The sequence below is a fragment of the Prinia subflava genome, chromosome 5 (assembly GCF_021018805.1).
Source record: "Prinia subflava isolate CZ2003 ecotype Zambia chromosome 5, Cam_Psub_1.2, whole genome shotgun sequence".
Lineage (NCBI taxonomy): Eukaryota > Metazoa > Chordata > Aves > Passeriformes > Cisticolidae > Prinia > Prinia subflava.
The window spans coordinates 24,461,833-24,488,066 of NC_086251.1; the positions used below are offsets into that span (position 1 = coordinate 24,461,833).

General features: G+C 42.5%; 2 protein-coding genes across 2 annotated transcripts in view; both read right to left on the reverse strand.

Moving 5' to 3' along the window:
* Positions 1 to 26,234, reverse strand: part of F2 (coagulation factor II, thrombin) — a 329,241-nt gene that overhangs the window by 81,053 nt on the left and 221,954 nt on the right. The window lies entirely within an intron of this gene.
* CSTPP1 (centriolar satellite-associated tubulin polyglutamylase complex regulator 1) overlaps positions 14 to 26,234 on the reverse strand; it is an 85,099-nt gene continuing 58,878 nt past the window's right edge. The window contains exons 4-9 of the mRNA XM_063398436.1: positions 14,581 to 14,665; positions 9,537 to 9,622; positions 6,923 to 7,118; positions 5,128 to 5,237; positions 1,988 to 2,051; positions 14 to 1,502 (exon numbers count right to left, since the gene is read on the reverse strand). Coding sequence (XP_063254506.1) covers positions 1,322 to 1,502; positions 1,988 to 2,051; positions 5,128 to 5,237; positions 6,923 to 7,118; positions 9,537 to 9,622; positions 14,581 to 14,665 — 722 coding nt within the window. The 3' untranslated portion in view covers positions 14 to 1,321. The remainder of the gene's footprint in view (positions 1,503 to 1,987; positions 2,052 to 5,127; positions 5,238 to 6,922; positions 7,119 to 9,536; positions 9,623 to 14,580; positions 14,666 to 26,234) is intronic.

Here is a 26,234-nt window from a genome sequence, read left to right on the forward strand (position 1 = left end):
CAGACGCAGCAGAGGCCTGACACAGCGTGCTTTATTGCCAGGCTGTCACAGCCACTCACCCAGCTCGGAGAGAATGCACAGATCATAAATAATTTAACTTACAATAAATAAATAACCCTGCAGGCACCCTGCTACAAGCTTTGGGTTACCAGCTCCTGGTGGCCCGTGCTGCAGCACTTTATGACCAGGAGGACAAGGAGGCTCCCAAAGCAGCATGAGAAACTGAAGTTCCCCAAGAAGTACCTAGTCTATGCAAGCTGGGGCACAGGAGCTGGGCTAGACAAAGCATTCGGGTCTGTGGAGGTTTAAACTGCTGAGTTGGTTGCCATTAATGCAGTGTGATGCTACTTATTTTTTGTGGTTTTAAGGGCTACACTGCTGCTCCAACAATAGCAATATTTACACAAATAACCCCCAACTGCATCTTATTTGAAGACTGCTTCCTTTTCCCCTAGTGCTGCCCACCCAACCCCAGTAGGTGCTCTACAATGCTTGCAAGCCATAGCACCTGTGGCCAAGGAATTGAATGACCCTATTCCTCTCTTCCAAATCCTCTGAAATTCACTTTTCCAGATGCCCCTAATATGCTGTTGGAGGGATGGGTAGACCTCACAGAAGGGCACTCAGTACAGCAGAGCCAGACAGCACCATGCAGTACTTACTGCAATCTAGCTTATTTGCTGTATTTGCTTTGGCAAGTCTTGGACACACGGAGGAGAAAGCACAAAGCAGAGACAGGTTGCATGGCAATACGTAAGCTGCCCTTTTTTAGGAACTTCAGGAATTTCCTGACATTTGATCATAATGCAAATGCAGCTTTACTGAGAACTATGACGGCATGCAAGTGCAGAGTGCTGCTTGCCGGCGATTTAACCACTCTGTTATCTGGGCCAGATCTGAACAGAGCTACACAACAACACACTGGCAAGCGGCCTGTACTAGTGCTCCTGCTGCCACAGCACCTGCCGCCCTGCGGAACTGGGAGGGAGCGCCTCGGTGAGAGCACACCCGGCTGGTTCCAAGCAGCGGCAGAGCTGGTGACTGCTGCCTTGTCTTGCCTGCCAGCAGAGGGAAGCATAACTCTAGCTGTAAATGGTTTCTGCAGAGGCGCTATTCCTGCACGGATTTGGAGCTAAGAAAAAGGCAAGTTGTTCCTGGGAAGAGATGGGTGAATCCAGCACCGGGGATTAGCACAGCCACACAACACGCTGCTGATGTAGACAGGGCCCACTGTTGGAGCAGATGCTCTGGGAGGAGGTGCTGTTCCTCCAGTAGGTTCTGGAGAAACCCAAGATGGGAATGGTGCCCACCCTCAAAACCTTCAGTTTTCAGAGGAGTCTGTCTCTTCATTGGAGCCTTCACTCTCAGCATCCATTTTTCGACGATGGTGTAGAGGTTTCCAAGGTGAGTTAATCCTGGGTGAGTTACGAATGGGCATATTTGCTGTGTCTGCACTGGAGCTGGCAGGACCAGAGACAGAAAGTCCTGAAACCTGAGCTACCCTGAAAGAGAAAAGACAAATGCTAGGCAGCATGTTGTGGAAACTTCCACTGCAGCACTCTTGAAGTGAACCTGGGAGAAAGATTTAAAAGGGATGGAAAGATGTTCACGGCATAGAGGGGAAACACATTGCATTGGTACCTCCCAGACTCACTATGTGAATCTTCTATTTAAACATATCTTGTGGGCTGATCTCTTTCCTTCCAACACTCAACTTTTCACCATCCAAATGAAATTTCCATGTTTCCTTCTAGATTGCTTCCTCTAGATCCCTCTTTGAGTCACACTCTTCCCCTCTGTTTCTGAAGCCTTTTTTAAGGATTTTGTTAACTGCACTGAGGCACCACAAAGAAAGAAGCCCTTCCTGTTCAGGCTGCTCTTTCAGCTCTGTTGTAGTAGAGCAGAGGAATAGGACACTATTACACTCTTCTTTAGCATGCTACCCTTAATCTGTTGCTTTACCTCCTAGTTTAGGCAATCCACTTACAATTTCTCAAGTTCCTGATCCATGGCAGGGTCCAGGAACAAGTCTCCTTTATCTGGCAGAGCCCCTGGGGGGAAAAAAAAAAACCAACGAAAGTATCAGCAGAGTTAGGCTATTCATTCTTCAAGAAAAAGTGTTCAAGCCATAGCAGCATCCAAAATCTGGCCTGCAAGACAGAGAACACTTTTCCTTATACCTATTAGTGAAGTGGACACAATGTTGAGGATCATAGATAAAGAATGATGATCCATTTTCTTTATCTTTCATACATGCTGTAGGTGAGCTCAGACTAAATGGGAGGCAGCCTCAGTAGTCTCACTTCCTATAGCCCTGAGGATTGGCAGTTTTCATTCACTGTACAAAATTAGAGTACTGACTGTCAGAGAGATGGCAGTCAGCTTTGGGCCTCTGTTCATTGCCCAGTCTAGTCACCAGTACCAGATGTAAAAGATGTGGTGTTGTCAGTGCCACAGCCTGCAACATGCACTATAGCATCCAGGGTTATTTATGTTTTTGTGCCAACTTTCCTGTGGCGCGCTGATCTTGGGAATCAAAACACTCTGCAGATTTAAGGCTTTTGCTTCCCTTGCCACTCAGGAAAGTCAGGCCTGACTCTCATGCACATTGTCTACAGGAGTTTAGCAATGAACTGTGCTCTAGCATTGCTTGGTGTCTGGGTCTGAGCATGAAAGGCTGAGCCAGTACTTGGGTACCCTGTCAGCGTAAGAACAACATGCTCCTTTTCAATTAGAAACCTTACTGCAGGTGAAGGACATAGTATAGTTAAGGCCTGGAACAGCTGATTGATAATCCTTGCTCTTTGAAAACACTGGGACCTTAGCAGAGCCAGAAAGGAAGATGGGGCTCTTAGGAAAGCCCTCCTTCCTAATTCTTTAACAAACTCCACTTTGTATAGGGGTCATGGGGGAGTGTGATCAGCCAGCACAGAAATGACAGAGAACACAGAGATTGCCTACCAGAGCCTGGAGAGTACTGCTGCACACCACGACAAAAATCCTATTTGATAATCTATACTAACAGTACAGTGAGGAATGCTCTTTCTAAGATTTTTCAGGAGACTTGGGTGCTACTTGCAACACCTTTGGGAAGGGGCTTTGTGTTCCTTGTGGGGATGCAAATCTGTTTGCTGGCTCTGTTACCTTGCTCTTGCAGGAGAGGCTGCAGAGCCACCTGTCCCACAGACGCAAGCTGGCAGCAGTCATCAAAAATGACTGCCTGAAATGAATGCCTGAAAACTAGAGTAAATTTAGACCTGGAGCGATTCCCCCATTTATCTGGGTTCTGGTCTCCTCCTGTAAATGAGCAGGAAAGTCTGGCACTGCAAAACAGTGTCAGGAGATCTACAGTAGTGTCCCAGTCTGCTTCTTTTTGTGGGCTCAATTAAAAGAATAAGCAACTAAACTTAACTTGTTTCTGTAGTTGCAGAGTGCACAGTGAAGCCTCTAGGGCACAAGATTTACTTGGGAGAGTTGACAAATGGCACTTGAAGAATTCACAAATCAACATTGTCATTGGAGATACACTGCAGATTCCAGTGTGCCTGGCAAACTCAGCAGCACTGTCCCAGTCTGAACAAGCTGCTTTAATCCCTATCCCTGTTCCTCAAGAGGAGCTGCTGGCTTTGTGAGACCAAAACCTCCTCTGCCTTAAACTGCTCTCACTGAAGGGCTTTGGGGAGCTTGTGATCCCCTACAGACCAAAGACTATTGAAATCACCCTTCAGGAGAGATTAAAAGACACCAGGAAAAGAATCCTCTTTTCCTTGCCAAAAACGCTAGCACCTGTCAGACTTGTGGCTGCTGCCCCTCCTCTGAGAGAGGCCTCAGCAGGAGGCTGGCAGAGGGCCAGAGGACGGGCCTACATTAATGGAAACGAAAACCCACTCACTTTGTGGATGGCACAATGAAGGCTGTGGGCAGGATTTTTTTTTTCTTTTCATCTATTTTCTTTATGCTTGACTAGAAGTGGATTTCATAGGGCAAAGGAAAAAAGATTTTGCTTGCTGCCATCCAGGCATCACCTTCCTCGCAGTGAATACACTGCTTTCTAAGCCTGTTTTCAGAGGGGATTGCAGGGCTGTATTCATGCACCTTTGATATATAATCTGCCCTGCCCCAGAGGAGCATTAGCAGCTTAAATGGTTTGCTGTAAGAAGGGGCTCAGCCAGGGAAGACACACTTTTACTGTACTATGACACACACCTGTGCAAAAGAAGCAGCCCTCAGGGAAGGTACACCTTTTCATGGAGTTTTGTCTTTGCAATTAGGGACTGGGACATACCCAGACCCAGAAGTAGAGGAAGGGGATACTTTCCTAAAGGCAGAGAAAGACATCTACCCTTAATGTCCGGGTGATTTGCTGAGTGGAGATGAGTGTTTGGGAACACCCCCACACACAGCCCTCCCTCCCTGCTCCTGCCATTTGAATTTATCTCCTGGACACAGTCTTGTCAAACAGAGAAGCCATTTCTGTTCCTCTTTGTAGGAGGAGGAAGAGCACAAGCAAGGCATATGGGGGAAATATGAAACCATGAGTGAATTATGGATGGGTTACATAGTGTCTTTTGCCAATGTAACACTGCTTCCTTGCTTCAAACCAGCACAACATAGAAACAAGCAGTGAGATGCTGGTTGGTAATACCTGTGGTTCCCACAGCAGTGTGGTACAGATTTTTGTAGCAGTTTGTGTTTTTATGACTGGATTTTCAGCAGGCCAAAGATAGCTACTAGCAAGATCACATTGCCTTGAGGGAAAATGGGGAAGAGCTGGGAAAGACTGGGCTTTTAACCGTTGAGCCAAGGAGACAGCAGAGGTTTTCCATTAGGTGTGCCTTCTTTACTTATGGATGAGAGCAGCCATTTAAAATCTGTGGGAGCACAAAGGGCTAAAATTTAGGATTACCCAATTCAAAGTAATCCTTGAGGAAGCTCCACAGCTTCGGGCAGACACAGTAAGGCACAGTGTTATATTTTTAAAGTTAATCAATCAAAAAAAAAAAAAGATTAAAAACTTCCCTTACTCTCTTCCTGACAGTGTAAAATGTGGGTTATAACTACAAAGGAAATTCCACAGAAATACAGAATGACTGAAATCTAGAGCTGTATCATTTAGAGAAGCCTTACCTAGGGCTCGATTGATGCTCTGATCCTTTGCAAGAGCCAAAACGAATCCACAGAAGGTCATTCTCTGCACACTACTCAGTATTTCCTTCACAAGAGCAGAAGGTGGGCAGCTAGGAAAAGAAAGACAGAAATAATCTTGTCTTCTAAGTTATAATCTTTTTTTTTCTAAGACCCAGCTCAAAATTAAGAAATAAACCCTTTTACCTGTTTTAACACTGTCAGGTTGCCCTGACTCAGTTTAAAATGAACAGCCACTAGCTTGGTCATTGAGCATTGGATCTGCCCCCCATTTTCTAAGCAAGATCTTTGAGCTGGGGGACATCCTTAGGAGCAGTCTTACCTGTCTTCATTCCAAGGACAGTGAGAAAAGCCTAGATTCACTCAGAGATATGTACACATCCCAAATCTTAGCATGTGCTTTCAAAAATCCTCTGGGAAATTCTTTCAGAAGTCAATAAACTTTCATAGAAGTGTTAAGTTTGGAAAAGACTAAGACCACTAAGTCCAGTGGTTAATGGAGCAGTGCTGTGTTCACCACTAAACCCTGTCCCCAACTGCCACATCTACACATTTTTGAACACTTTCAGCCATGCTGTTATCTCACTATTATCAGTGATAGCCATCCAAGGGGCAAATAAACCTTTCCAATGATAGCCTAAATATGCCAGAGAACATTATTTAGGTGAGGGCTAAATTAGCATATTCCCTTCTTCTACACTCACCTTGACCCCTGGTCCTGAGTTCTAAGCAGTATTTTCATGGTGATTCCTGCTCTTGACCAATACTCCTTGAAGGATTTCAGGCAAAATGAAACTGTCTCATAAAGAGGAAGTGTTGAACAGTCAATGGTGGAGTGGTACCCCCGGGAGATGCGGGGGTGGGCAGGTGATCACTCAGGCAGAAGTGGTTACCAAAGCCTGATTGAGTAGTGAGCTACTGCATGAAAGGCTGGGAATGGCTCCCCTCATAGTGTTGTGCAAAGCCTGACCTACCAAATGGGACCACAGTGCTCTCCCATCTGATGTTCTTAGGACATACAGGGAATGTAGAGCTTTTGTTGTTTAAAAGAACAAAACAACCCATCCACTCCATGCTTAGATCCATAGCACTGGACAGCAGTTCAGCAGTAATTTTGTGGGTCACAAATCTGGATTTGGAAACCTAAAGTAGAAATCAGGTGGAACTTGTTGTGAGTTATCGTCCTGAGTTATTTTGTGTTTCTAGACCATGACTTTCTAGGAGGGCATATTGTCACTACATGCAAGAATCTATGATGAAAGTGTCTGTCCAAGCTATACAGTAAGGTCTGGTGTTGCTCCATGCTCTGCTGAACTAAAGCTTGTCTTGTGCCTGGGATCTGTAGCGGGAGAACAGCTCCAACACAGCTTGGTACAGACTGACAGTGTGAACTCACCTAGGTACTAAGTCTTCAGGCTCCATCCACCCAGTGGGCTCTTTCAACTCGCAGGAACACAACTGCACTTGTTTATCCCCTCTAGCTAACTCATGATGGATCTCTCCTTGATGAAAGTGTCAATGCAGAAGTGAGAGCAGAGACCCAAATCCATGTATTACTTCAAGAATCAGTTCAAACCCCATGTTTCTTTGGTCCATGAAATTGTTTCTCTCATTCAGTTAAAGCTGTTCAGCCTAATGTTTCCCTTTGTACTTCTTCAGAGAGAGCCATGTGGGAATATCTGCTTGTTCAAAGTCCTCTCTTTCCTCCCAGCTCCAACCTTACAAAGGGCCTCCAGAGACAGAGACTTCAAATTTGTATTTTAGACTCCACTCGTACCTGTATTTTGATCTGTCACACAAAGACTCTAGGCACTGGTAGAACAGAGATGCCTCTACTCCTTCGAGTGGGTTGCAGTCATTTGGGGGCTGGCGCTGCCGATGTTGCCCAGAGGATGATGTTGGCACAATCACAGTATTTGGATTCTTACCAGCCAGCAGGTCTTGATAAATGGCAGCCACACTTTCTAGGAACTCTAAAAGAACAGAAAGCAATTTAAAACTCAGGGCTGGAACCAGCAAAGCATCCTCCTGGCCCACCAGACTGTGGCTTAAATTGTTGTTCTGTGTTGTACATAGCACTAACTGGAAATAAGCACAACTCTACAGCATCCTGCATGTTCAGAACAGATATTATGCACGCCCATATAGCCATTTCCATAGAAATTTCTGTCTTTTTTTTATTAAGGTGATTATGAGAGGTCACTCACTCTGTTGAGAAGATTCATCTCAAGGGAACAAAGGCTAGCTAGCACACTGATAAAACAGTGAAGTGTGAAAGCTAATGTCAAACACAAAACTAGTTTGTGAAGTCTAAAATGTTTTCCTTCTCCACCTCTTGCCACTAATTAAGAACTCATCCAAGCTGGGAGCAAACTATATTGACCTTCAACAGAAGGAAGGGAGCATGTTAGTTAGGGCTCCAGGCTGTATCCCAGCTTGCCTCCGCGCTGCTCCAAAGTAAATACAACACAGGATCTAGAAGAAGGGCCAGGGCAGGTCAGGGCTAGAGTTGGCAGAAAGCCTCTCCCCGGGCTCCTCATACTACCCACTGTTTACTGCAGGAGTCTAATTTTAAACAAGTTTGTTTATGGATGTGGTCAGCAGTTTACAAATCTAGATTCCATTTGGAGTGGTTTGCATGTGTGTGGGTTGGTGGGAGAGTGCACGACAGGCTGTGTGTTCACTGTGCCTGGGTGAACATGAAGGGATGGGATCTTTGAGTGTGGGTACACAAGAATGAGCTTGCCAGGACTCCAGTGGCATTTCATTTCTGCGTGAATGGAAGTGCAGTGCTGTGCGTGAGGTGGGTGGAGAGGAAAGTCAGGATGTCAGCAGGCCCTGAGGCTGTGCTGAGGTTCTGCAACTCCATGGAAGTATTCGTTATATCAGAGAAAATTTTCCAAATATATTTTCTGTCCCTGGCTAAAAGCATTGCAAGTCTGGTTCTGCCCAACTCAAAATCACCATTTTGAACTGTTTTTTTACAATGAGTTGTCATGGATAAAGTTGTGATAAGCACAGCAGAGTTACAAGGGGAGTATATACAGAGAAGTATTGAGAAAAAGAGATTTTTGTATTAGGGATAGCAGCAGACTGCTAGTGCTAGAAAGATGGGAACTCACAGGTTGGATCAGATCAGAAGGCCACCTAAGTTTACTCTCTGACCACAGACCCTGCTCACAACAGCTTCTAGCCAGTGTTTCTGAGTATCCAAACCAGACCCATTTGCCCTGGTCGAGGCCAGTTGTGAGTTGTGTCCATGAGAGGGAGCCATTTCAGTGTGAGTGGACAGAAATCCATGAGTTTTATGTTCGGAAGTGCTGTGTACAAGGAGGGGAGAAAGTGGCACGCTGGCCAGTGCTTGGAAGCATATCTGATGCTTCCCTCTTTTTGTCCCAAATGAAATTCTCATTTCTCAGTCACAATGTAGAGGGGCTAGGGCAGCAGGATGATGGATTTCAAAGCAGTCTGCCCATACAGGACAATGCTCATCCAAGTTTCTCCACCTTGTCTCCTGAACTTTAAAAATACCTGGGGATTTTACAGATGTATATGGGTGAGCATGAGAAAATACACAAACACAAACCAATACTATTTGATTTGTACTTTTCCCGCCAAGAATTTTAGAAGTATCCCATCAGGTTAAAACTCAGACTGGGGAAGTGGGATAGAATACAATAAATGACCAACAATACAAACACTGTTCGGATGGATTATCTGTTCCTTTTGCTTTCCAACTAGGGGGTCTCAAATCAAACAAAAGAGGGGGTTCATCACAGGACAGGTGTCAAACCTGTGCAGTACCTTGCCAAAAGCTGTGGAGGTTACAATTTTATGTGATTTCAAGGGGAGGCCAGAGAAATTGTTGGAAGTGGAGTCTACTGAGGGTTCCTAAACCCATGGGAATTATACCCAGTTCAGAAACTCTCTGAGCTGAAACCAGCTCATAGTTGAGCAAATATTAAGGGGAAGGATTACATTGATTTATCCAGTTGCTTTTCCTTTAAAGGCACCAGCTGGTGGGCTGTCCTGTCTCCAGCAGGACTGAATAATTTCCTTAAAGAAAGAAAAAAATGTTCCTAGTAAAAGCTAATTGTTAGCTGTTAACATCATCTAGATAAAGCTGGAAATTCATGTCTCAAGGCCAAGACAAATAAATGCATCAGACACAGCAGTTGCAGGTATGTCGTTATTCACAACAATTTGGAACCTTCTTATTAAGTCTCCTAATCTCTTGACATCTGTGATGCTTTTTGTTGGTAGAGTCCATTAGCTATATGTTTTCTGTGAAAAACACATATCCTTTCAGATTTCAAAAAAGTGCAAAGATTGGGAAGCTGTAAAGTTTTAATGCTACAAATGGGAGAAGTCAACAGCTTCCCAGCATTTACCTGAGTAGTAGAACTGGATCTGGAAAGCAAAGAGGAAATCAGAAAAAGACATCAGGCAATCCATTGCATCATCCATCAGCACAATCCTATGATAAGATGAGAGAAACAGTTTAGCATCTATGAAAAAACTAAAGTCTGTAACCAGGAACCCCAGATCTTGCGAAAATGCAGCCAAGGAACTATGTGCAACTCAGGATTGCTAGTGGCCCAGTATGAGAAGTTATGAGAGAGAAATGGGAACACCATTGCTGCATGGATGTGGATGCCCTAATATCAAATGAAGGCAGCTTAAGAAGCTGAAGCAAGGAGAAGATCCTGAACGTCAATCACACACTTCAGCTACAGTGTGAACAGAGCAGTGCAACATTCAAAGCCTGGTGGACATGATGGAACAAACACTGGTACAAAAACTGCAAGGCTGGTTCACATTGTTATATAGAATTGTAGAATATCATGAGTTGGAAGGGATCCACAAAGATCATCAAAGTCCAACTTCTGACTAATGTGACTACAGACAGGACAGTTACACAAATAGTAAACTGGTATAAGCAGAACGAGGCATGCTATTCCTCTGCATATCAGAATTCATCAAACTGGGACATTTTTCAGATTCATAAAGGTCACAATAATTGTAATTCATCATCTGTACTCAAACAAACTCTGCTTGTCTACAGAGGAAATAACATTGCACCAACCGTCAGCTTCCTAACTGCACTCTGAACATCTTCCCCTCCTGATAAAAGCATCGGTCTCTTCTCCTATTAGGTCTATTATTTGACTATCAAGTCAAATTTCATGGCAACTGAAGACTTCTTGGGCCAGGAACAATCTTTTTTGCCCCTGCTAAGTCATAGGTGCATGTAGGGAGCTACATGCATCCCTGTTTTGAAGCGTATTTCCTGAAAATGGGAAATACCAGTCACAGGTCATAAAGATCACATATAAGTGATAGCAAAGTCCAACTCTTCCTTTAAGGAAAAAAACCTGTGGATTTCAGGGCAAAAATGAAAATGAAAACAAAAACAATGCTCTGGTCCCTGCTACCACTACCTAAGGATAAAAAGGTCAGTCTCTGAAGTGGGGAAAAGCAAACTCATCTTGACATGACAATGACAGCTTAGACTGTAAAACAGAAGAAAATACTCCACTTTGATGGGAAAAACCCCAGAGTATTCAGGCAATACTAAAGAAAGGCAATTGGTATTTCTTTTCAACTGCATGTAGGTCTACTGAACCTGTAGAGTCAGCATCTGGCATATTGTGCCATATGAGGATTGCCAGTTCATTACAGCCAAGGTATGGGTCATCCAGAAGGACCCTTTTGAACACAGGGCCAGATGCAATCTGCACACCAACTCCTGCAGCATCAATTGTCTAAATACATTGCTGGGGGAACACTGTTCTGTCTCATGTAAAAGACTCCAGGGAGCTGTGTGGGAGGCTGACCTAGAAGAACATAGGATCTTGCAAGACTTCCCCGCCACTCAGACCAGTTCTGTTCACTGTGGCAAAATCAAACATGTAGAGCAGCTTGAATTAATTATCTCAAAGAAGAAAGACTGGGGCTAAGAGGGTCCCCAGGAGAAAAGCCAGTATTTAAAACAAAACCCTTTGAAGATGTCAAAGTGCTTCTGATTTATTTATTACATTCCAGAAGCCTCCTCTCCTCCTGTCTAAAGAAGCAGTAGCTTCAGTTCTTAATTCTCACTAATAAGCATGTTACTGAGATTGTCAGTGGCCACATCAAGGAAATGGCTTTGAAGCTGGCAGGCAGAGCATCTTCATCTCTCAGGCAACAGTGCTCAGCCACTGGCATTTCCAACCACTATTTAAGCACTGGAAATGAGATTGGCCACATCACTGATGAGCTGCACTCCCTCCTTTGAAATGATGGTCTGTCTCCCAGACACCCTCCAAGCACCGAAGCTGTCTTCTCAAAGATGCAAGAAAACAAGAGTGGAGAGTGGTTTTACATATTTGTTATGTGCAGAGACAATATTGCATCACCTTCACAACAGGAAACTCATTTCACTTGTTAAATCTAAAACTCTGGCCAATGGCAGTGCTCTGCACACCGAGTTCCAGTCTCTTACTTAGAGGAGAGCATGAGGAAGTATGCAGAAGTATGACAATTTGCTGGACAGTTTTTGCTGTTAAAGGCAGCAAGGAGCCTCTGAGGAAGCCTGTACAGCACATATGTGATGGAGGAGCATCTAAATAGAAGCAGGTGCACTCTGGTGCTGGGTTACTGACTCCGCTTGGCCCAGGGGTCTGCACGCCGGAAATGTTGAGAGGTCTTTAAATCCCATACAATCATTGATGAGGAGATTGACTGCAGCTGGCAATTCCCCCACGCAGCCAGCTGACTAAGCACTGAAGGAAGCTGAGAAAGCATCGTATGCAACATATCTGCACCTCTTCCTTGAAATATCTGGTAAGGAGAAAAACCTAGCTATGGACTGTAACCTAGACAGCAGGACCAAAATTGAGGACAAAATCTGAAAGGCTGAACTGCAACTCAAAAATGTTCATCAGGTATCTCATAATTCAAGGGATTTTTTTTCTTGTTCAAATTAGACTTTATACCCTGAGGCCACAGATGTATTTAAAGTTAATAGTTGGCACTCAGTAAATAATGAAAATCAAGGAGGAACTTTGGAAAGGACTGAAGAAAAATGCCTACGCTTGAGGCATTCTGGTAGAGGGTATAGTGGTCTTTCAGTGTTCAAGTGGGTTTGGCTGGCAGGAAAGCCTTACTATTGTGCCAATGAGGAAATTTTATGGTCTCCTGATTGTGGTTAAAATCTCAGAAATCCAGACTAGACAGGATGTTCCCAGGACAAACTCTAGACCAGGCAAGTTGAAAGGACTTTTACCATTTTCTGCTACCATTAAAGGCTAACTGACACAATCTGTTTTAAATCCAGGCTGGCTCAAATGAGTTTTCAGAGACTTGGTTTATTTACTGAGACATGGAGGCAAAAATAAGCAAAACATACAAAACAGTCTGCACTCTTAGGCAATCTTTTAACAACCGGGGTACTGAATTATAAGCCCCAGTTCCTTTAGTACTGATCAGTGCAACATGAGCTCACACACCAAATAAAACAGCATAGGAGCTGTGAACTACTTGGCTGTCACCACTCAAATGTGGGCAATGAGTTCCTTGTGTTTCTCTTACAATAGAAAAATCAGTGCTCAGGTACAGATCTTAAAATCATGGCATCAAACCAGAAAAAATTCCTTCATTTTCTGTCCTGCAGTTTCAAGATTCAGAAAGCCAAAAGGTGTCTCTAACGATCAATGCTGTCCCTGTATCCCTGTAGATAAAAGTCTTTAATCTGCTAATGGCTATGACCATTAAAAAAAAAAATCTCACAGACATAGATACATAGATATCCTGGTTCATTTCTTGGGTACAACTTCTGCATTTGTGCAGCACCAGGAACAGGAAAATAGAGCTCTCTGATGTCATGTGGATAAAACCTATATTGTTGTCATCTCTGTTCTTACATTCTGACATAGCCTGATCTTAGTCCTGTTGTTTGTTATCAGAGCATAGCAACAGCTCCTGCATGAGTGGACTGCACTGGACTGTGAGATCATCCCAGTCATGCAGCACTGAAGATACAGCTGTGACTGCCCCCTCCCCAGCAGCACCAATGCAGGTCCTGGCTGTATCACTGAATATTGTGGCTACTCCCGCTGCTACTTCATTTAATTCCTTTCATAAGAAAACTAGCAACAGAACTGTTGAGGGCATGCAGATTGAAGAAGGACCAATGTCTCTAGGTTTGCTTGTGACACTCATGTTTTGCAAAGACTTGGTTTACTGGTGCTGTAAGAAAGTCTGCAGAGCTCACCCTTCTAACAGGCAGAGACCAAGGAGGACAATGGGAAGTGCAGACCAGAAAAAGAACAAGAGAGTGAGCAACAGTTGTAAGCAAAGAGAAAAATGGTTTAGAAATATGAAAAATGTTACTGAAATTGTTCAAATAGATTAGCTTGTTACAGAGCTAGCAATGTGCAAGTAGATCTCTAGCCAGCCAAAAGTAGGAGTGAGGTCACCCCCTCCTGAGCCTGGGTGCCCCTCTCTGGAGAGATCTCATGTCTCTCCAACACCTGCTCCCAAAGCCAGCTTTGTCTGTCTCTATGGCACATGCACAACAGAGGCCCCTGAATGGGGCCTCTAGTTTACAGCAGCCTTGTGGACTAAATTCCTTGACACAAACATCACAACATGTGTAGATATGCTGAACTCTCCTTCATTGCATGCACCATCACAAATTCCTGCCCAGTTCAGCTGGAGCCCTATCAAATACACACCAGCACACAGGACTGGTGCTTGTGTACCTCCATGAAAGGAAGCAGCAGATACATCTTTGCTACAGGGCTAGTGTTCTTTCTTAGTCTGTCATTGGGGGACAAGCAACTGAACAGATGTGTGTACCTTATTACATTTTCAATATCAGATAGTTAACAATCAGCTGCCCGGGCTGGACTGGAATCAGCGAGCACAATCAGTAAAATATTCCCTATCACATTAGCAATGCCCTGAGCCAACTACCTGCTTTTTGCCTTGTCTAGATTAAAATAAAATTTCAAACAGATTATCTGCCAGTTCTTACCAAACATACTTTAAAACACTGGCAATCCTTCAGAGCTTAGTGTGTTTAAATGGGATCAACCATAGAAGCTGGGGCAAGAGGGAACACATTTTAGGATGGTAAACAGTATTTGAAATAGAGTTTAAAAATCATGTCAGTTAAAAACATATTGGCTAACATTCTTTTATCTGCAACTCATCTGAACATAGAGCCAACAGCAGCATTCTGCATTGATATTTCAATTTTTGTATATCTTAAATATACACTCTTTCACATTGCTAGAGAAACATCCTGCTCTTAACCTCAAAAGATAGTGTCTCTTTTCCCCAAAACCTTAAAAGCTGAAGGTCCCTTTTCATACCTTTACCCATAGGTCTAATTCCTAAGTCCATGTATGTAGGACTAATCTTGCCTTTCAAGAGAGAATGAGGACCCACCTTGCTGCTTTCTGAGTGAGTTCCATTGGGAAGTCAGGGCAGAGCAACTGCAGCAGGCAGTGGTATTCCTGTGCTGTCAGCAAATCTGCAGGAAAAGAGAGGTGAGAACATTGTAATTCTTTTATAGGCTGTTCCCTCCCCTTGCTTCCTCTCTAGGAAAAAAGCCTCATATTTCCTTGACTCCCAATTTAAGTAGCCTGAGTATTAAAGACAATATAACTGTTCCCTAGACTTTCAGAGTTGGGCTCTTCAGATGGAATTTCCAGCACCATCTGAAAAGAGGCCTGAGGAAGGGGAAATCCTATTGAACAGGCTCCTGCAGAGAAACTAGTAACAGGTAGTGATTCTGTGTGAAAAAGGGGTAACCAAAACAGGGCAGTTTCAAGTGAGAACACAGTTTGGTTTGACTTGAATATAACCATGTGGAAAAAGAAATAATTTCAAAGTTGCTTAAATTTGCTGAAATTCACTGGCACAGTGACATTCCCCACAATACACTTGAAAATCATCCACAGAACATCTGGCAGCAGTAACAAAGGCAAACAAGGGTTTTGGGTTGTGTATGGAAGGCTACAGAGTATAAACCACAGACGTTATTACTTTGGCATTCAGTAAGGCAGCTGGATGGTCTCTTTTGGAATAATGTGTACAAATCTGGTCACTGTATTATAGGAAGCACAGAACAAAGATCCAAAAAACACAATAAAACCAATCAAATGATTCATGTTTTAGAGAGCAGCTTTGTGAAAGACTGGTCAAAAAGGAACTCTGTGGCTCAGCAGAAGAAGTCTAAAAGAGGTGACTCTTAGGGAAGCTTATAGGATCTCAAGGGAATGGAAACATCCTGATGTCAAAAAGCCCTACATGATTGTATGTTCATAGTCCAAAAGGCTGTGGACTGGGGTTAAGAAGAAGACTAGCTGAACAGCAGCAATTTTGCAGTACTTCTATATACAGAAGAATGCAAAGAATGGAAGAAAGAGCCAAAGCTGGAAGTAGAGCCAAGCAGTAGTCAGGGAGGGGATCTCAAGGGCACTGGCAGTGGGACTGAGGTACAGAGCATAAGTTCTTTTGCCACACACGTTAATCTTCATTAGGCTCTCATCCAAATAATTAACCTGGTTTCAGATGATAGCCACAGCTTAGAACTACAGAATCATTAACATCCAACCATTAACCAACACTGCCAAGTCCACCATTGAACCACAGCCCTAAGCATCACATCTACGTGTTTTTGAAACACTTCCAAGGATGGTGATTCCATAACTTCCCTGGGGGGGAGGCAGGAGGGGGGATACCAATATTTGACCACACTTTCAGTGAAGAAATTTTTCCTAATATCCAATCTAAACTTTCCCTGGTACAACTGGAGGCCATTTTCTCTAGCTTTGTTACTTGGGAGGAGAGACTGACCCCCATCTCTCTACAACCTCTTTCCAGGTAAATGTAGAGAGCAGTTAGATTTCCCCTGAGCCTCCTTTTCTCCAGGTTAAAAACCACCAGCTCCTTCAGCCAGACTTGTGCTCCAGACCCTTCACCAGCTCCATTGCCCTTCTCTGGACACACTCCAGCCCCTCAATGTCTTTGTTGCAGTGAGGGGCCCAAAACTGGATGCAGGGTTCAAGGTGTGGCCTTACCACTGCTGAGTACAGAGGGACCATCACTGGTCCTGCTGGCCACACTATTGCTGAGACAGGCCAGGCCATTTGCCTTCCTGGCCACCTGGGCTGCCATTCAGAAAGACCTCAACAGGTTGAAGAGATGGGCAGAGAGGAACCAACTGAAATTTGGTTCCAACTGAATGAAGACAAGTGCATGGTCCTGGACCTGGGAAAGAAAAACCACGTGCACCAGCACAGGCTGGGTGCTGACCTGCTGGAAAGCAGCTCTGCAGAGAAGGACCTGGGGGTCCTGATGGACAACAAGCTGTCCTTGAGCCAGCAGTGCCCTTGTGGCCAAGAAGGCAAATGGTATCCTGGGGTGCACAAGGAAGAGCATTGCCAGCATGTCCAGGGATGTGATCCTGCCCTTCTACTCAGCCCTGGTAAGGCCACATCAGGAGCTGTGTCCAGTTCTGGGATCCTCAGGACAAGAGAGACATGGAGCTCCTGAAGCAGGTCCAGTGGAGGGTTACAAAGGTTATTCAGGGTCTGGAGAATCTCTCTTACAAGCACACGCTGAGTAACTTGGGGCTCTTCACCTTGAGAAGAGACAGCTGAGAGGGGACCTCATCAATGTCTATCAGTATCTGAAGGGACGGTGCCAAGAGGATGGAGCTCTTTTTGATGGTACCAAGCAGCAGAACAAGGAGCAACAGGCAGAAACAGATACACAGGAATTTCCACATGAATTTGAGGAAGAACTTCTTTACTGTGGGAATGACCACGCACTAGGTTGTCCAACAAGGTTGTGGAATCTCTCTCACTGGAGATACTCAAGAACCATCTGGATGCAATCCTGTGTCATGTGCTCTAGGATGAACTTGCTTGTGCAGGAAGGTTGGACCAAATGACCCACTGTGGTCTGTGACCCATCCTGTGATTCTGCACAGGTCCAGCACAGGAAGCAGGTTACATGACAACAGAGAATTTGTGCATATAAAAGTTCTTGTTGAAACAGACACTTTCTCGTAAGTGAACAGGATAGTATGGACCTCTTAGTCTTCAAGGATTTCTAAATCTAGCTGAATAATGGTGGGCAATAAATTTCAGACTTTTGCTAAAAAGCTTAGATGTTGGTCTGAAGGAATCACATCAATTGGAAGCTTTATGCAATACTCACTTTCCATTTTTTATTTGCTTAAATTAAAATTCCTATTTATGCATCCTTACACCTCTTGCTTATTATTTTTTCTTTCATTTGTCAACAGACCACTATAATAACCCTTTCTTCGTACTGTATCTTATTCAATCTACTTAACAGATAACTACATTTATCTAAAGTTAAATCTGTTTACCTTACCCTCTACTTCTTTCCCTACTTAGCCCAGTTATATCTGTTCCTCTGTTTTGGTCCCCTTTAGATTTTCACAGTGTGGTGTCCACCAGTATACAAAGCATTCTTCATGCATTCAGAACAGACAGGCTCTAGGAGGATAATCTGCCTGCTTTAATCAGCTAAGGCACTTTTCATTAATTTTGGTTTTTAGTCTCTTCACCCTGAAGGTGAAGGAGTTTGAGGCTGGTTTTTTTTTTTTTTTGAAGGATGACGTTTCCACAGAAAGATGCACTTTTTTCTCAGTCTCTGTCTGACTGATAGACAAAAGCTCAAGAAGGTAACTGGGCCCTAAGACAGCATTAGTCTTGAGGCATAAATAGAGATCTCTCACTTGGCAGAAATAACAAAGTTCAAAAATCTATAATAATTTATGCTATCTTTTTCTTCTCTCTCTTCTTACCAAATCATAGCATCATCCTTACTCCTCTACCATAAAACAACAAAACAATATAGAATAAAAGCAAAAGTCTGCTCAGAAAGAATTTGGGAAAAGGTAGTAGAGATCCTCTCCAAACCAGCACATTAGAGAATGAAGTTTATAAAAAAAAAAAAAAAAAAAAAAAAAAAAAAAAAAAAAAAAAAAAAAAAGTGGAATTAATTACAATTTCAATCTTTGGGCAAATGGTCCATTTAGACTAGAAACTGCCCATAAAGCCAAAGTGGTACAGGGATGTTCCTGCTCTAAAGAAACCCTTTGTTTCTAATGCCTGGGGAAATGGCACCAAATTATTCACTGAAGTACACAGCAAGACTTTTTTAGGCTGTAACACAACTCAGCCTGTAGATACCCCAGGGTCCTGACCAAGAAATCATACCAATTTTTCAGACTATAGTTGGGTACCTTTTATATAGGAAGTGGGATCACCACAGACCTTAGGAGGTGTCTTCAGTTTGCTGTGATCACTGTTTTCCTATCCCCTACAGCAAGGTCAGTGAAGACCATGCAGAAAATTACATTTGCCCATGTACCACATTGACTGCCAAGAGCTGCTTGGAATAAACAAAGGCAGTTTTGGTGCATGACCACGTTGCTCCTTCCTGTCTCCAGGCCACAGCTGAGTAAATAGAGTTCAATGTTGCTTGATGAAGAAACAAAGAAAAGAAGGAAGGTACCAGTCAGAATGAGTGAAAACTGGAATCCACAACTGCTACTTTGGTTGCTACCACAAATTACTGCATCTCAAGTTCCAGTAACAAATGAAGCAAATCATGGAGTGTTTAATTTTGACCCCACAGCACAGGGCAGTGAGATACACACACTTACCGTGCCCTTGCAGTGGAACAAACTTGCTCATAACCATATGCTTAAGGATGGAGATTGCAGTCTCCATGTTAATCACGTTCATTTACAGCTGAACTAACACTTGCTCTTCTACTAAAGAAGAACTACTAACAAGTTCCAAAGTCATTTTAAAACAACAGCTCATTAAGAAGAAACTTAACAGGAAGTAGTTTGACCATTCAGCATAATTTTTGCTCAATTAATTTGCTCAAATTGTTGCCTAGCTTGTACTGCTACTGAGACCATGCCACTAGCAAAATCCTAACCCTTTCCTACAGATTGGATTGTCCTCTGAATAGTTTATTGTCTTTTAGTGCCTGAGGCAGACTGTTTCTCATGTTTCAGAGGTATAGTGGAGAAAGAATTTTGTCCATGTGGTACAGTCTTAGAAGGTACCACTTTCTGGATAAAAAAAAGGTACCATTTTCTGGATAAAAATGGCCTACCTTGAGAAACATGGAGGCAGCTGCTTTATACTTCCCTGGCTTTTAAAGCACATACTAAAGCTGTTTCTGGTTTGTATGTGGCTAACAGATGGCACACAATCTGGAGTGATGCAAACTCCAGGAATACTAAATGATGTGTTAATGCTGCTGTCAGTGTTGTGCATTAAGTGTAGACACACCTGAATTATCTTAAAACCAGTTATCTTTCATAATGACAGCAGCCTAGACATAGAAGCCTGGAGCTCAGTGAAGGCTGTAAAATCTACCCAGGAAGCCAATAAATATTTAGGACTTAGCCTGAATTGCAGTCATTGCTGCTGTATCTAGGCTGCTTTCAGCACAAGAAGTAGCTATCTGCAACATTGTCACAACATTGTGACAGCTATAAAAATGCCCAAAGCGGTAGGAGAATATTTACTGCAGCTGGTGTATGAAATCTGCCCCAAAAAGTCACATTATTAGCTTCTCAGAAACACAAGGATTGCCTTGATGAATATACATTAAAGTCTCCTATTCCCATAATTTTTTATGTACAACCAGTATCCAAGCAGACTGGAACCCTGAGCAATGTAGCTGTCCCCTTTGAATTATGGTAGGACACACAATTTCCACAGGTTGTTCTTCTACTACATGAAGTCTCCTGCAAATATAATAGAGAACAGACAAATTCATATATATTTTTTTTAAGTGTTGAAAGAGTCTTTGCTGGCCTTTGCTTTTTTAGTATTTCTGGTGTATGTACCACATATTTAGGATTCTCTTTATATCTGTGAAGGATGGCAACCTTGTAGAAAACAACAACAACAAAAAAACCAAAAGGCCCCCAAAATAAAAGTCTATGTGTTCTCATGCTGTCTACAGGAACTACAGTTTTACAAAAAAATGAACATAAACATGAGCATTGATAATATTGCAACTTCACAAGTATCATCTGGCTAGTAGGCTAAACCCTGCACATGCCTTATTCAGAGGATACCTATGGTCTAATTTCCTCCATACATCTAGTGCTAAGAACAATCAGAAAGCCAAGAATTCTAAGGAAATCAATCCATGGATAGGATTGAGCATGTTCATATAAGACATGTACAGCAGGATTCAGTTTGCTCTTGAAGTGTACAGAGAGCTTCTACATTCATTGAATCATAGTCTAAAGAGTGTAGGAAAATCAGAAGAAAATGGAGAGAGACCCACTTGTTACTTCTAAGCAATAGGAAAATGCTCTAAAAGCCAAAGATTGATGCCAGGTTAGATAAAAAAACAACTTAATTTTTAAAGGAAGATTTTCTAGTGAACAGTTTAAAGAGGATAATGTTAAATTCTGTATCATGGATCAACATAAGAACCTGTTCTTTACATGGAGTCTTGGGCATAAGTAGCTCTAAATACTGTGGCTTTGTACCAAGGTCTGGCTCAATCTTATATATAGCATGTATTATTTCTATATTTTATACATTTTATAAATTACCAGCATGTATTTTCTTATTTTAAAAACTGGATGCATTAACTCTGTCTTCCTGATGATGTTCAGCATACACCTAAGCCAACCTAAACTTTTACTCCTGCTGAAAGGGACAGGTGGCCACATGGTGCTGAACCACCCCTGTATCAGCTCTGGCACTCGGCAGGCCTCTTGCTGAGAGAATTCAACTTTTTCCCTGGGCTAGTGAACTGCACTGGCTCTCAGAAATATGTGATGAAAGCTCATGCAAAGCAAGCTGTGGAAGAGCACAGCCAGGTGCAGGGAAGAGGGAAGGAGGTGGATAAGGACAGCAGGTTCACCCCTCCTCAGCAGAGCAAAACTCTTAGATAGGCTTAAGTAGTTCCCTGCTTAAGACATTTTAATCCTTAAAGTTCAGGATGTATGCAAGGCAATGTCATAGGATTAGTGATCCTCCTAATCAAAAGCAGGTTCAGCTTCACCTGCTGTACTTGCACCCTGCCTGCTGTGACTGTTTGTGAACACTCTGGTATCAGACACATTTAAGACAGAACTTCTGGCATCCTTACTATCCAAGCAGGCAGATGACATCAGGTTACTCACAAACCTACTCTTTCCACTGATAATGATTAGGTCCTCCCAGATGGGATCCCAGGACATCATCAGGAAAGGACCCCAAAAGCCTTTGTGTCTGACATGATATGACATGATAGCAAAACCAGACAGGGTAACTGAAGAATGCATAGAATTACTACAGTTTGCCTTGGATAGGAAGGTACCTTCAGTAACTGGCTGCACCCTGGATTGCCTCTCCTAACCTGTGAGAATACGAGCAAAGTCCTGCCAGACACAAGGGAAGGGTGTTGCTGCAGCTGAGCAGTCTCCACAAACAAGATGTTTTGCACTCTACAAAAGGAGCATGGCTGCAAACAGCACTTAGGTGACTCCTGCTGACAATAGGTAAAAAGAGCCAGTTTATGATGTGAAAAAACAAAGACTGAAAGAGATTTGCCTGGAACAACCTATGTCCAATTCAGGACGAATATAGTGGAGAGCTAAGCAGACTGACCTAAAAAGATTTGTTGGGGGAGTGCTGCAAGAGAGAACAAGAGAGAGGATTAACACTGTGATTGAGCAGAAAGCTAGTTTTGAAGTACTCGGGTAGGAAGGAAAAGATTCAGCTCAGCTGATATGAGGAATGAAGTCATTTGTTCTGGAGGTAGCCCAGACAGTTCATATGAACTCAGAAGTGGGTCCATTATGGGCAAAGCTGGTAGCACCCTATTTTTGAGCAAGCTAAAGGTTTTTTAAAAAGTTACATCTTCTAGACAGTGTGGTTGTTCTCCTGCACTTTGTTCTTCGGCCCTTTTATCAATAAACCACTTGCCAGATTAACAAAACCAGAAAATTAATTTATATAGAACTGCTCCAATTCTGTCCCCAGAATCCAGATTTTTTCTGTTTATACAAATGTTAATCATTCTCTAGTCTCTTTCAAATGCCCCATAATTACCCTTTATATGAAGTGTTTCATGTGGCAGCATTACTTCAGCTTTGAGTGAATGTTACTCAGGGCACCATGAGCTATGCCAAAGGTACAGTCCAAGGCTATCATTTCGTGTGCTTATGTGGCTAATGTGGCACATCCACAAACTGAAAAATTCAAACTTTCATTAGAAACAAAGTTTTCAGCTCTTATGGTTGTAAAGAAAACATTCCAGTATTGGAAGAGTTTGACTGATGCAGTGTGATATTCCTGAATCCACAGAAAATCTGAAACATGACGAAGTTTGATCTTTTCCCTTTAGGAACCTAAACACCATACCTAATACAACACTAAAGACAATGTTAACTCTTTAATTGCTTTTTTTAAGTCTAGAATGGGCCTTTGAATGTGGTTTGGGCTTAAAGAATTCAGAGTTCCTAAAGTGCAAGAACAGCAAACAATAAGAAAGGAGAAGCACCCACAACTTCTGGCAGTATTTCCAGAAGCAGAAAAAGAAGATAGAAGATGACAAACAAAAGAGTCTGGTTTAAATTTTCCAGTACATAGTTGACTACAGGAACCAGATGGTGACTTAAATGGACAATCAATTTTTCCATGCAATGTTCTTTAACATTTACAAAGATAAATCCATGCATATTCCAAAGCACGTGTAATCCTAAAGATATGCTCAGCTCCTTGTGTATGATCTCTAAGGATATTCAGCTTTCTCTAATGGACACAGGCCTAGTTTTGTAGACTACAGTATGAGAATGTATGACTACCCGTCATGTTTCAGAGGGATAGCAAACTCAGACCAAAATAATGCAAGACAGATAAACGGCTTTAAAGACAGATAAACTAGAAAACTAGAAATAAGGCACCATTTCAGAGTGAAAGTAACTTATAACTGAAATGCCATAACATTTGACATGTTTTGTATGTGTCCATTATGAAATGATTTTTTCCTTTCATTATAATCTTACTAAAGACATGACTAGCACATCTCCCCAGCTATAGGTGATTTAGTCTGCTTTTATCTTGTTCAACAGTCGACTTTTCCTCACTTTGAGAAGTTTTCAATCACTCATGTAGAAAATAATCAATCCAATGCCAGAGCTAATTGGTCTTGTAAACAATAAGGAGAAAACATTCCTGTTGAAGTTCTGGCCATCTGGGGGGCAGACTGCTCAACCACTTGAAACAGGACCCACAGCACTCTTCATAGTGAAGTACAGCAGTGCCGGCAACACTTCACTGAAGGGGACCATCAACATTTCCCCAAGCTCTCAAACAGCAGCAGTAATCTTTAGACAAGATGTGGATCAGCCTCTACTCAAGAAAACAAGTTGTCGTTAAGCTTAAGATCTTCAAAACAACTGAAGAATTCATGGCTACACATCACGAGATGGGCAGAGTAAATGGGCAGGTGGTATGCAGCTGTATTTCATTCAGTGTAGGACCTTACATACAACCCCTCCTCCCTCGGATATGTACTAGGACTAGTGACAATATGGCCAGTCTTCAATTAGTGTTTGGTATTTCCTTTCTGCTTTGTGAGCCCCAAGAAATATAGTTAGCTGGCAGACAGCTCATCTGTGTCACGTACACAAGGTCAGGGAGCAGAAGAAAGACATTGACCTAAAACAAAAAGGAGGTAGAGGATAAGGAGGACACACAGTGAATTGTAGAAATGCAGATTGCTGTAGCAATGTAAGATCAAAGATTTCCTTGATTTCCAGTTTCTGTCTAGACAACTTTTCCAGGAAACATCAGTGAATGGTTCCAACGAACCACTGCTGGTAGAATCAGGTATTTTCAAATACATGTTCATATGGCACAAAGTGCCATGTAAAAGTATGAGGTGCAACAGTCAACAATCTTCTCAGAATAATGAATAAAACAGGAATGTTTTGGACTTTCCTCTTTCAGTGATTTCTTTGGAAGAAGCATTCAAAGAACAATGCAGCTGCTACAAGCACCCAATGGAAAAGAGACAAATCATTTCAGCATAATTTATATCATGACTAGGGATAGCCTTGTATGTCTCCCCTGACCCTGCTTCCACATCAACTCTTAACTAATCCACTGCAAAGTTTTGAACAGTTAACTGCATCTTCACCACCAGCTGTCATCACAGTAGGCATTCTGATACTGCTTCTCTGAAACACACCCATCATAAACCCAGCCATGAAGGAGATAAATTCAGGCACGTGAAGAATGGAGAATTCCTCATGCCACCAAGTGTGCCACCAGTGTGTAATTACATAAAGCAGTCAACTCACTATGGTTGAAACTCAAGAAGCTAGTTGTGATCTACAAAGCACTGAAGGGTCTAGAACATCTTTCTCTGTGCACTTGTGCTCACCTGGAACCATCTGACTACCTAACATAAACATGCACCTTCCAAGAACTGAAAGCCACCAGCAGGCCTGGCCATTCTCTTACTTTACTGCACAGTGTATGTACTAGAAGTTTACACAGAGACTATGCAGTATAAACCCAGTACCCAGACTGTGGGCTAGTTTTTTCCAATTTTCTTTCACAAATAATAATGCCTAAAAAAACAGTCTGAAAGGAAAGGGCATTGTTTTTAGGAGCCTCCAAGTCAACAGTTAAAGTCTCAATTCATAAAAACAAATATATCTGGACCCATGCTTGGGGAGTGTTGTTCAGTCATGTAAAACGCTCTTAAACACACAAATATTGAGTCTCTTTTATGAGTGTGAAAACTTAAAAAGAAAATGGACCTCAAATGAAGCAAATCTATAAGACAACTGGCTGGAGAAAGGTCATCTGGTTAATGACAAGACTGAAGAAGTCATCATTAGTTATTTAGAAAGAAATGCAGTGGAGCATGTAAGCTTCACAGAGAATACTTGGAGCCCATTACAATATCAATGAGCTAGATTAATGATTGTAAACGACCACCACTACGGAACTGGTCTGAATACAGAACAGAATGAATGCACTAAGAGAAACCTGAAACAACAAGGCATCCAACTGCCCCTTTTAAGGGTATGCTTTTGGCTAAGGTTCTGTAATGTCCCTTGATTTTAACTCTTACAATACTCTAGTGAGCTATGTGTCCAAAAAAAAAAAAATTTAAGATTGAAAAGAGAGAGAAAGAATGTTCAGTTTCTCTGTATTTCACCTGGAAAAATAACTGTTTAATAAGAACTTAACATAGATACTAATTTTTAAAAAATTAAACAAAGCCTTTTTTTTTAATGTTGCTTTAAGAAAGTTCTAAACTTTTCCATTCATCCTAAAGGTTTTTTATGGATATCATGCATCTTTGTCAAAGTTTAACTTAAAAGCCACCTATTTTACAGCTAAATAAACTTCAATGGACCATCTACCATGAACCACAAGTTAAGAATATTTTGCTGGAAGAAAGTTCAAACACATGTCCCAAATATTGAAGCACTATGCCCTAACACTGATGCTATGCATATATTATGGTAATCAGAGAAGTGTAAGAAACTAGACAAAAGAGCAAGTTGTTGCAGAAAGAGAAAAGGACACTTTCTTGTTGCACAGTGCTTTCTAGAGGGGAGTAAAAGGCCATCTACTGGAAGACAAGTGTAGAGAGGAATCCACACCATAGTTCTGGCTTGTTGAAACTGAAAACATAATTCAGTTGTGTAATCTTTTCCAACCTCATAATGAGGTCAGGCTCTTCAAGATCTTAGTAAGAATCTTTATAGCAGGAGCAATAAAAAGGAATATCACTTAACTGATTAGTTGTGGGATGATAATTTAGTATAGTGAGCAAATGATTTTTACTAGATATGTGTAAGAGTCGGTCCGAAAATCCCTCATTTCTGCCTCACGACTGTCAGAGGCTGAGACCCCCCCTGGACCCTGGGCCACAGCACAGGAGAGATCCAAGCTTCTCCCTGCAGCTGCACCCACTGGACCAAGGCGCCCTCCTCAGGGACCCATGCAGGAACAATGGACACTGTCACGGTTCCTGGGCCGTGTTTGCAGAGGCCGTGTTTGCTT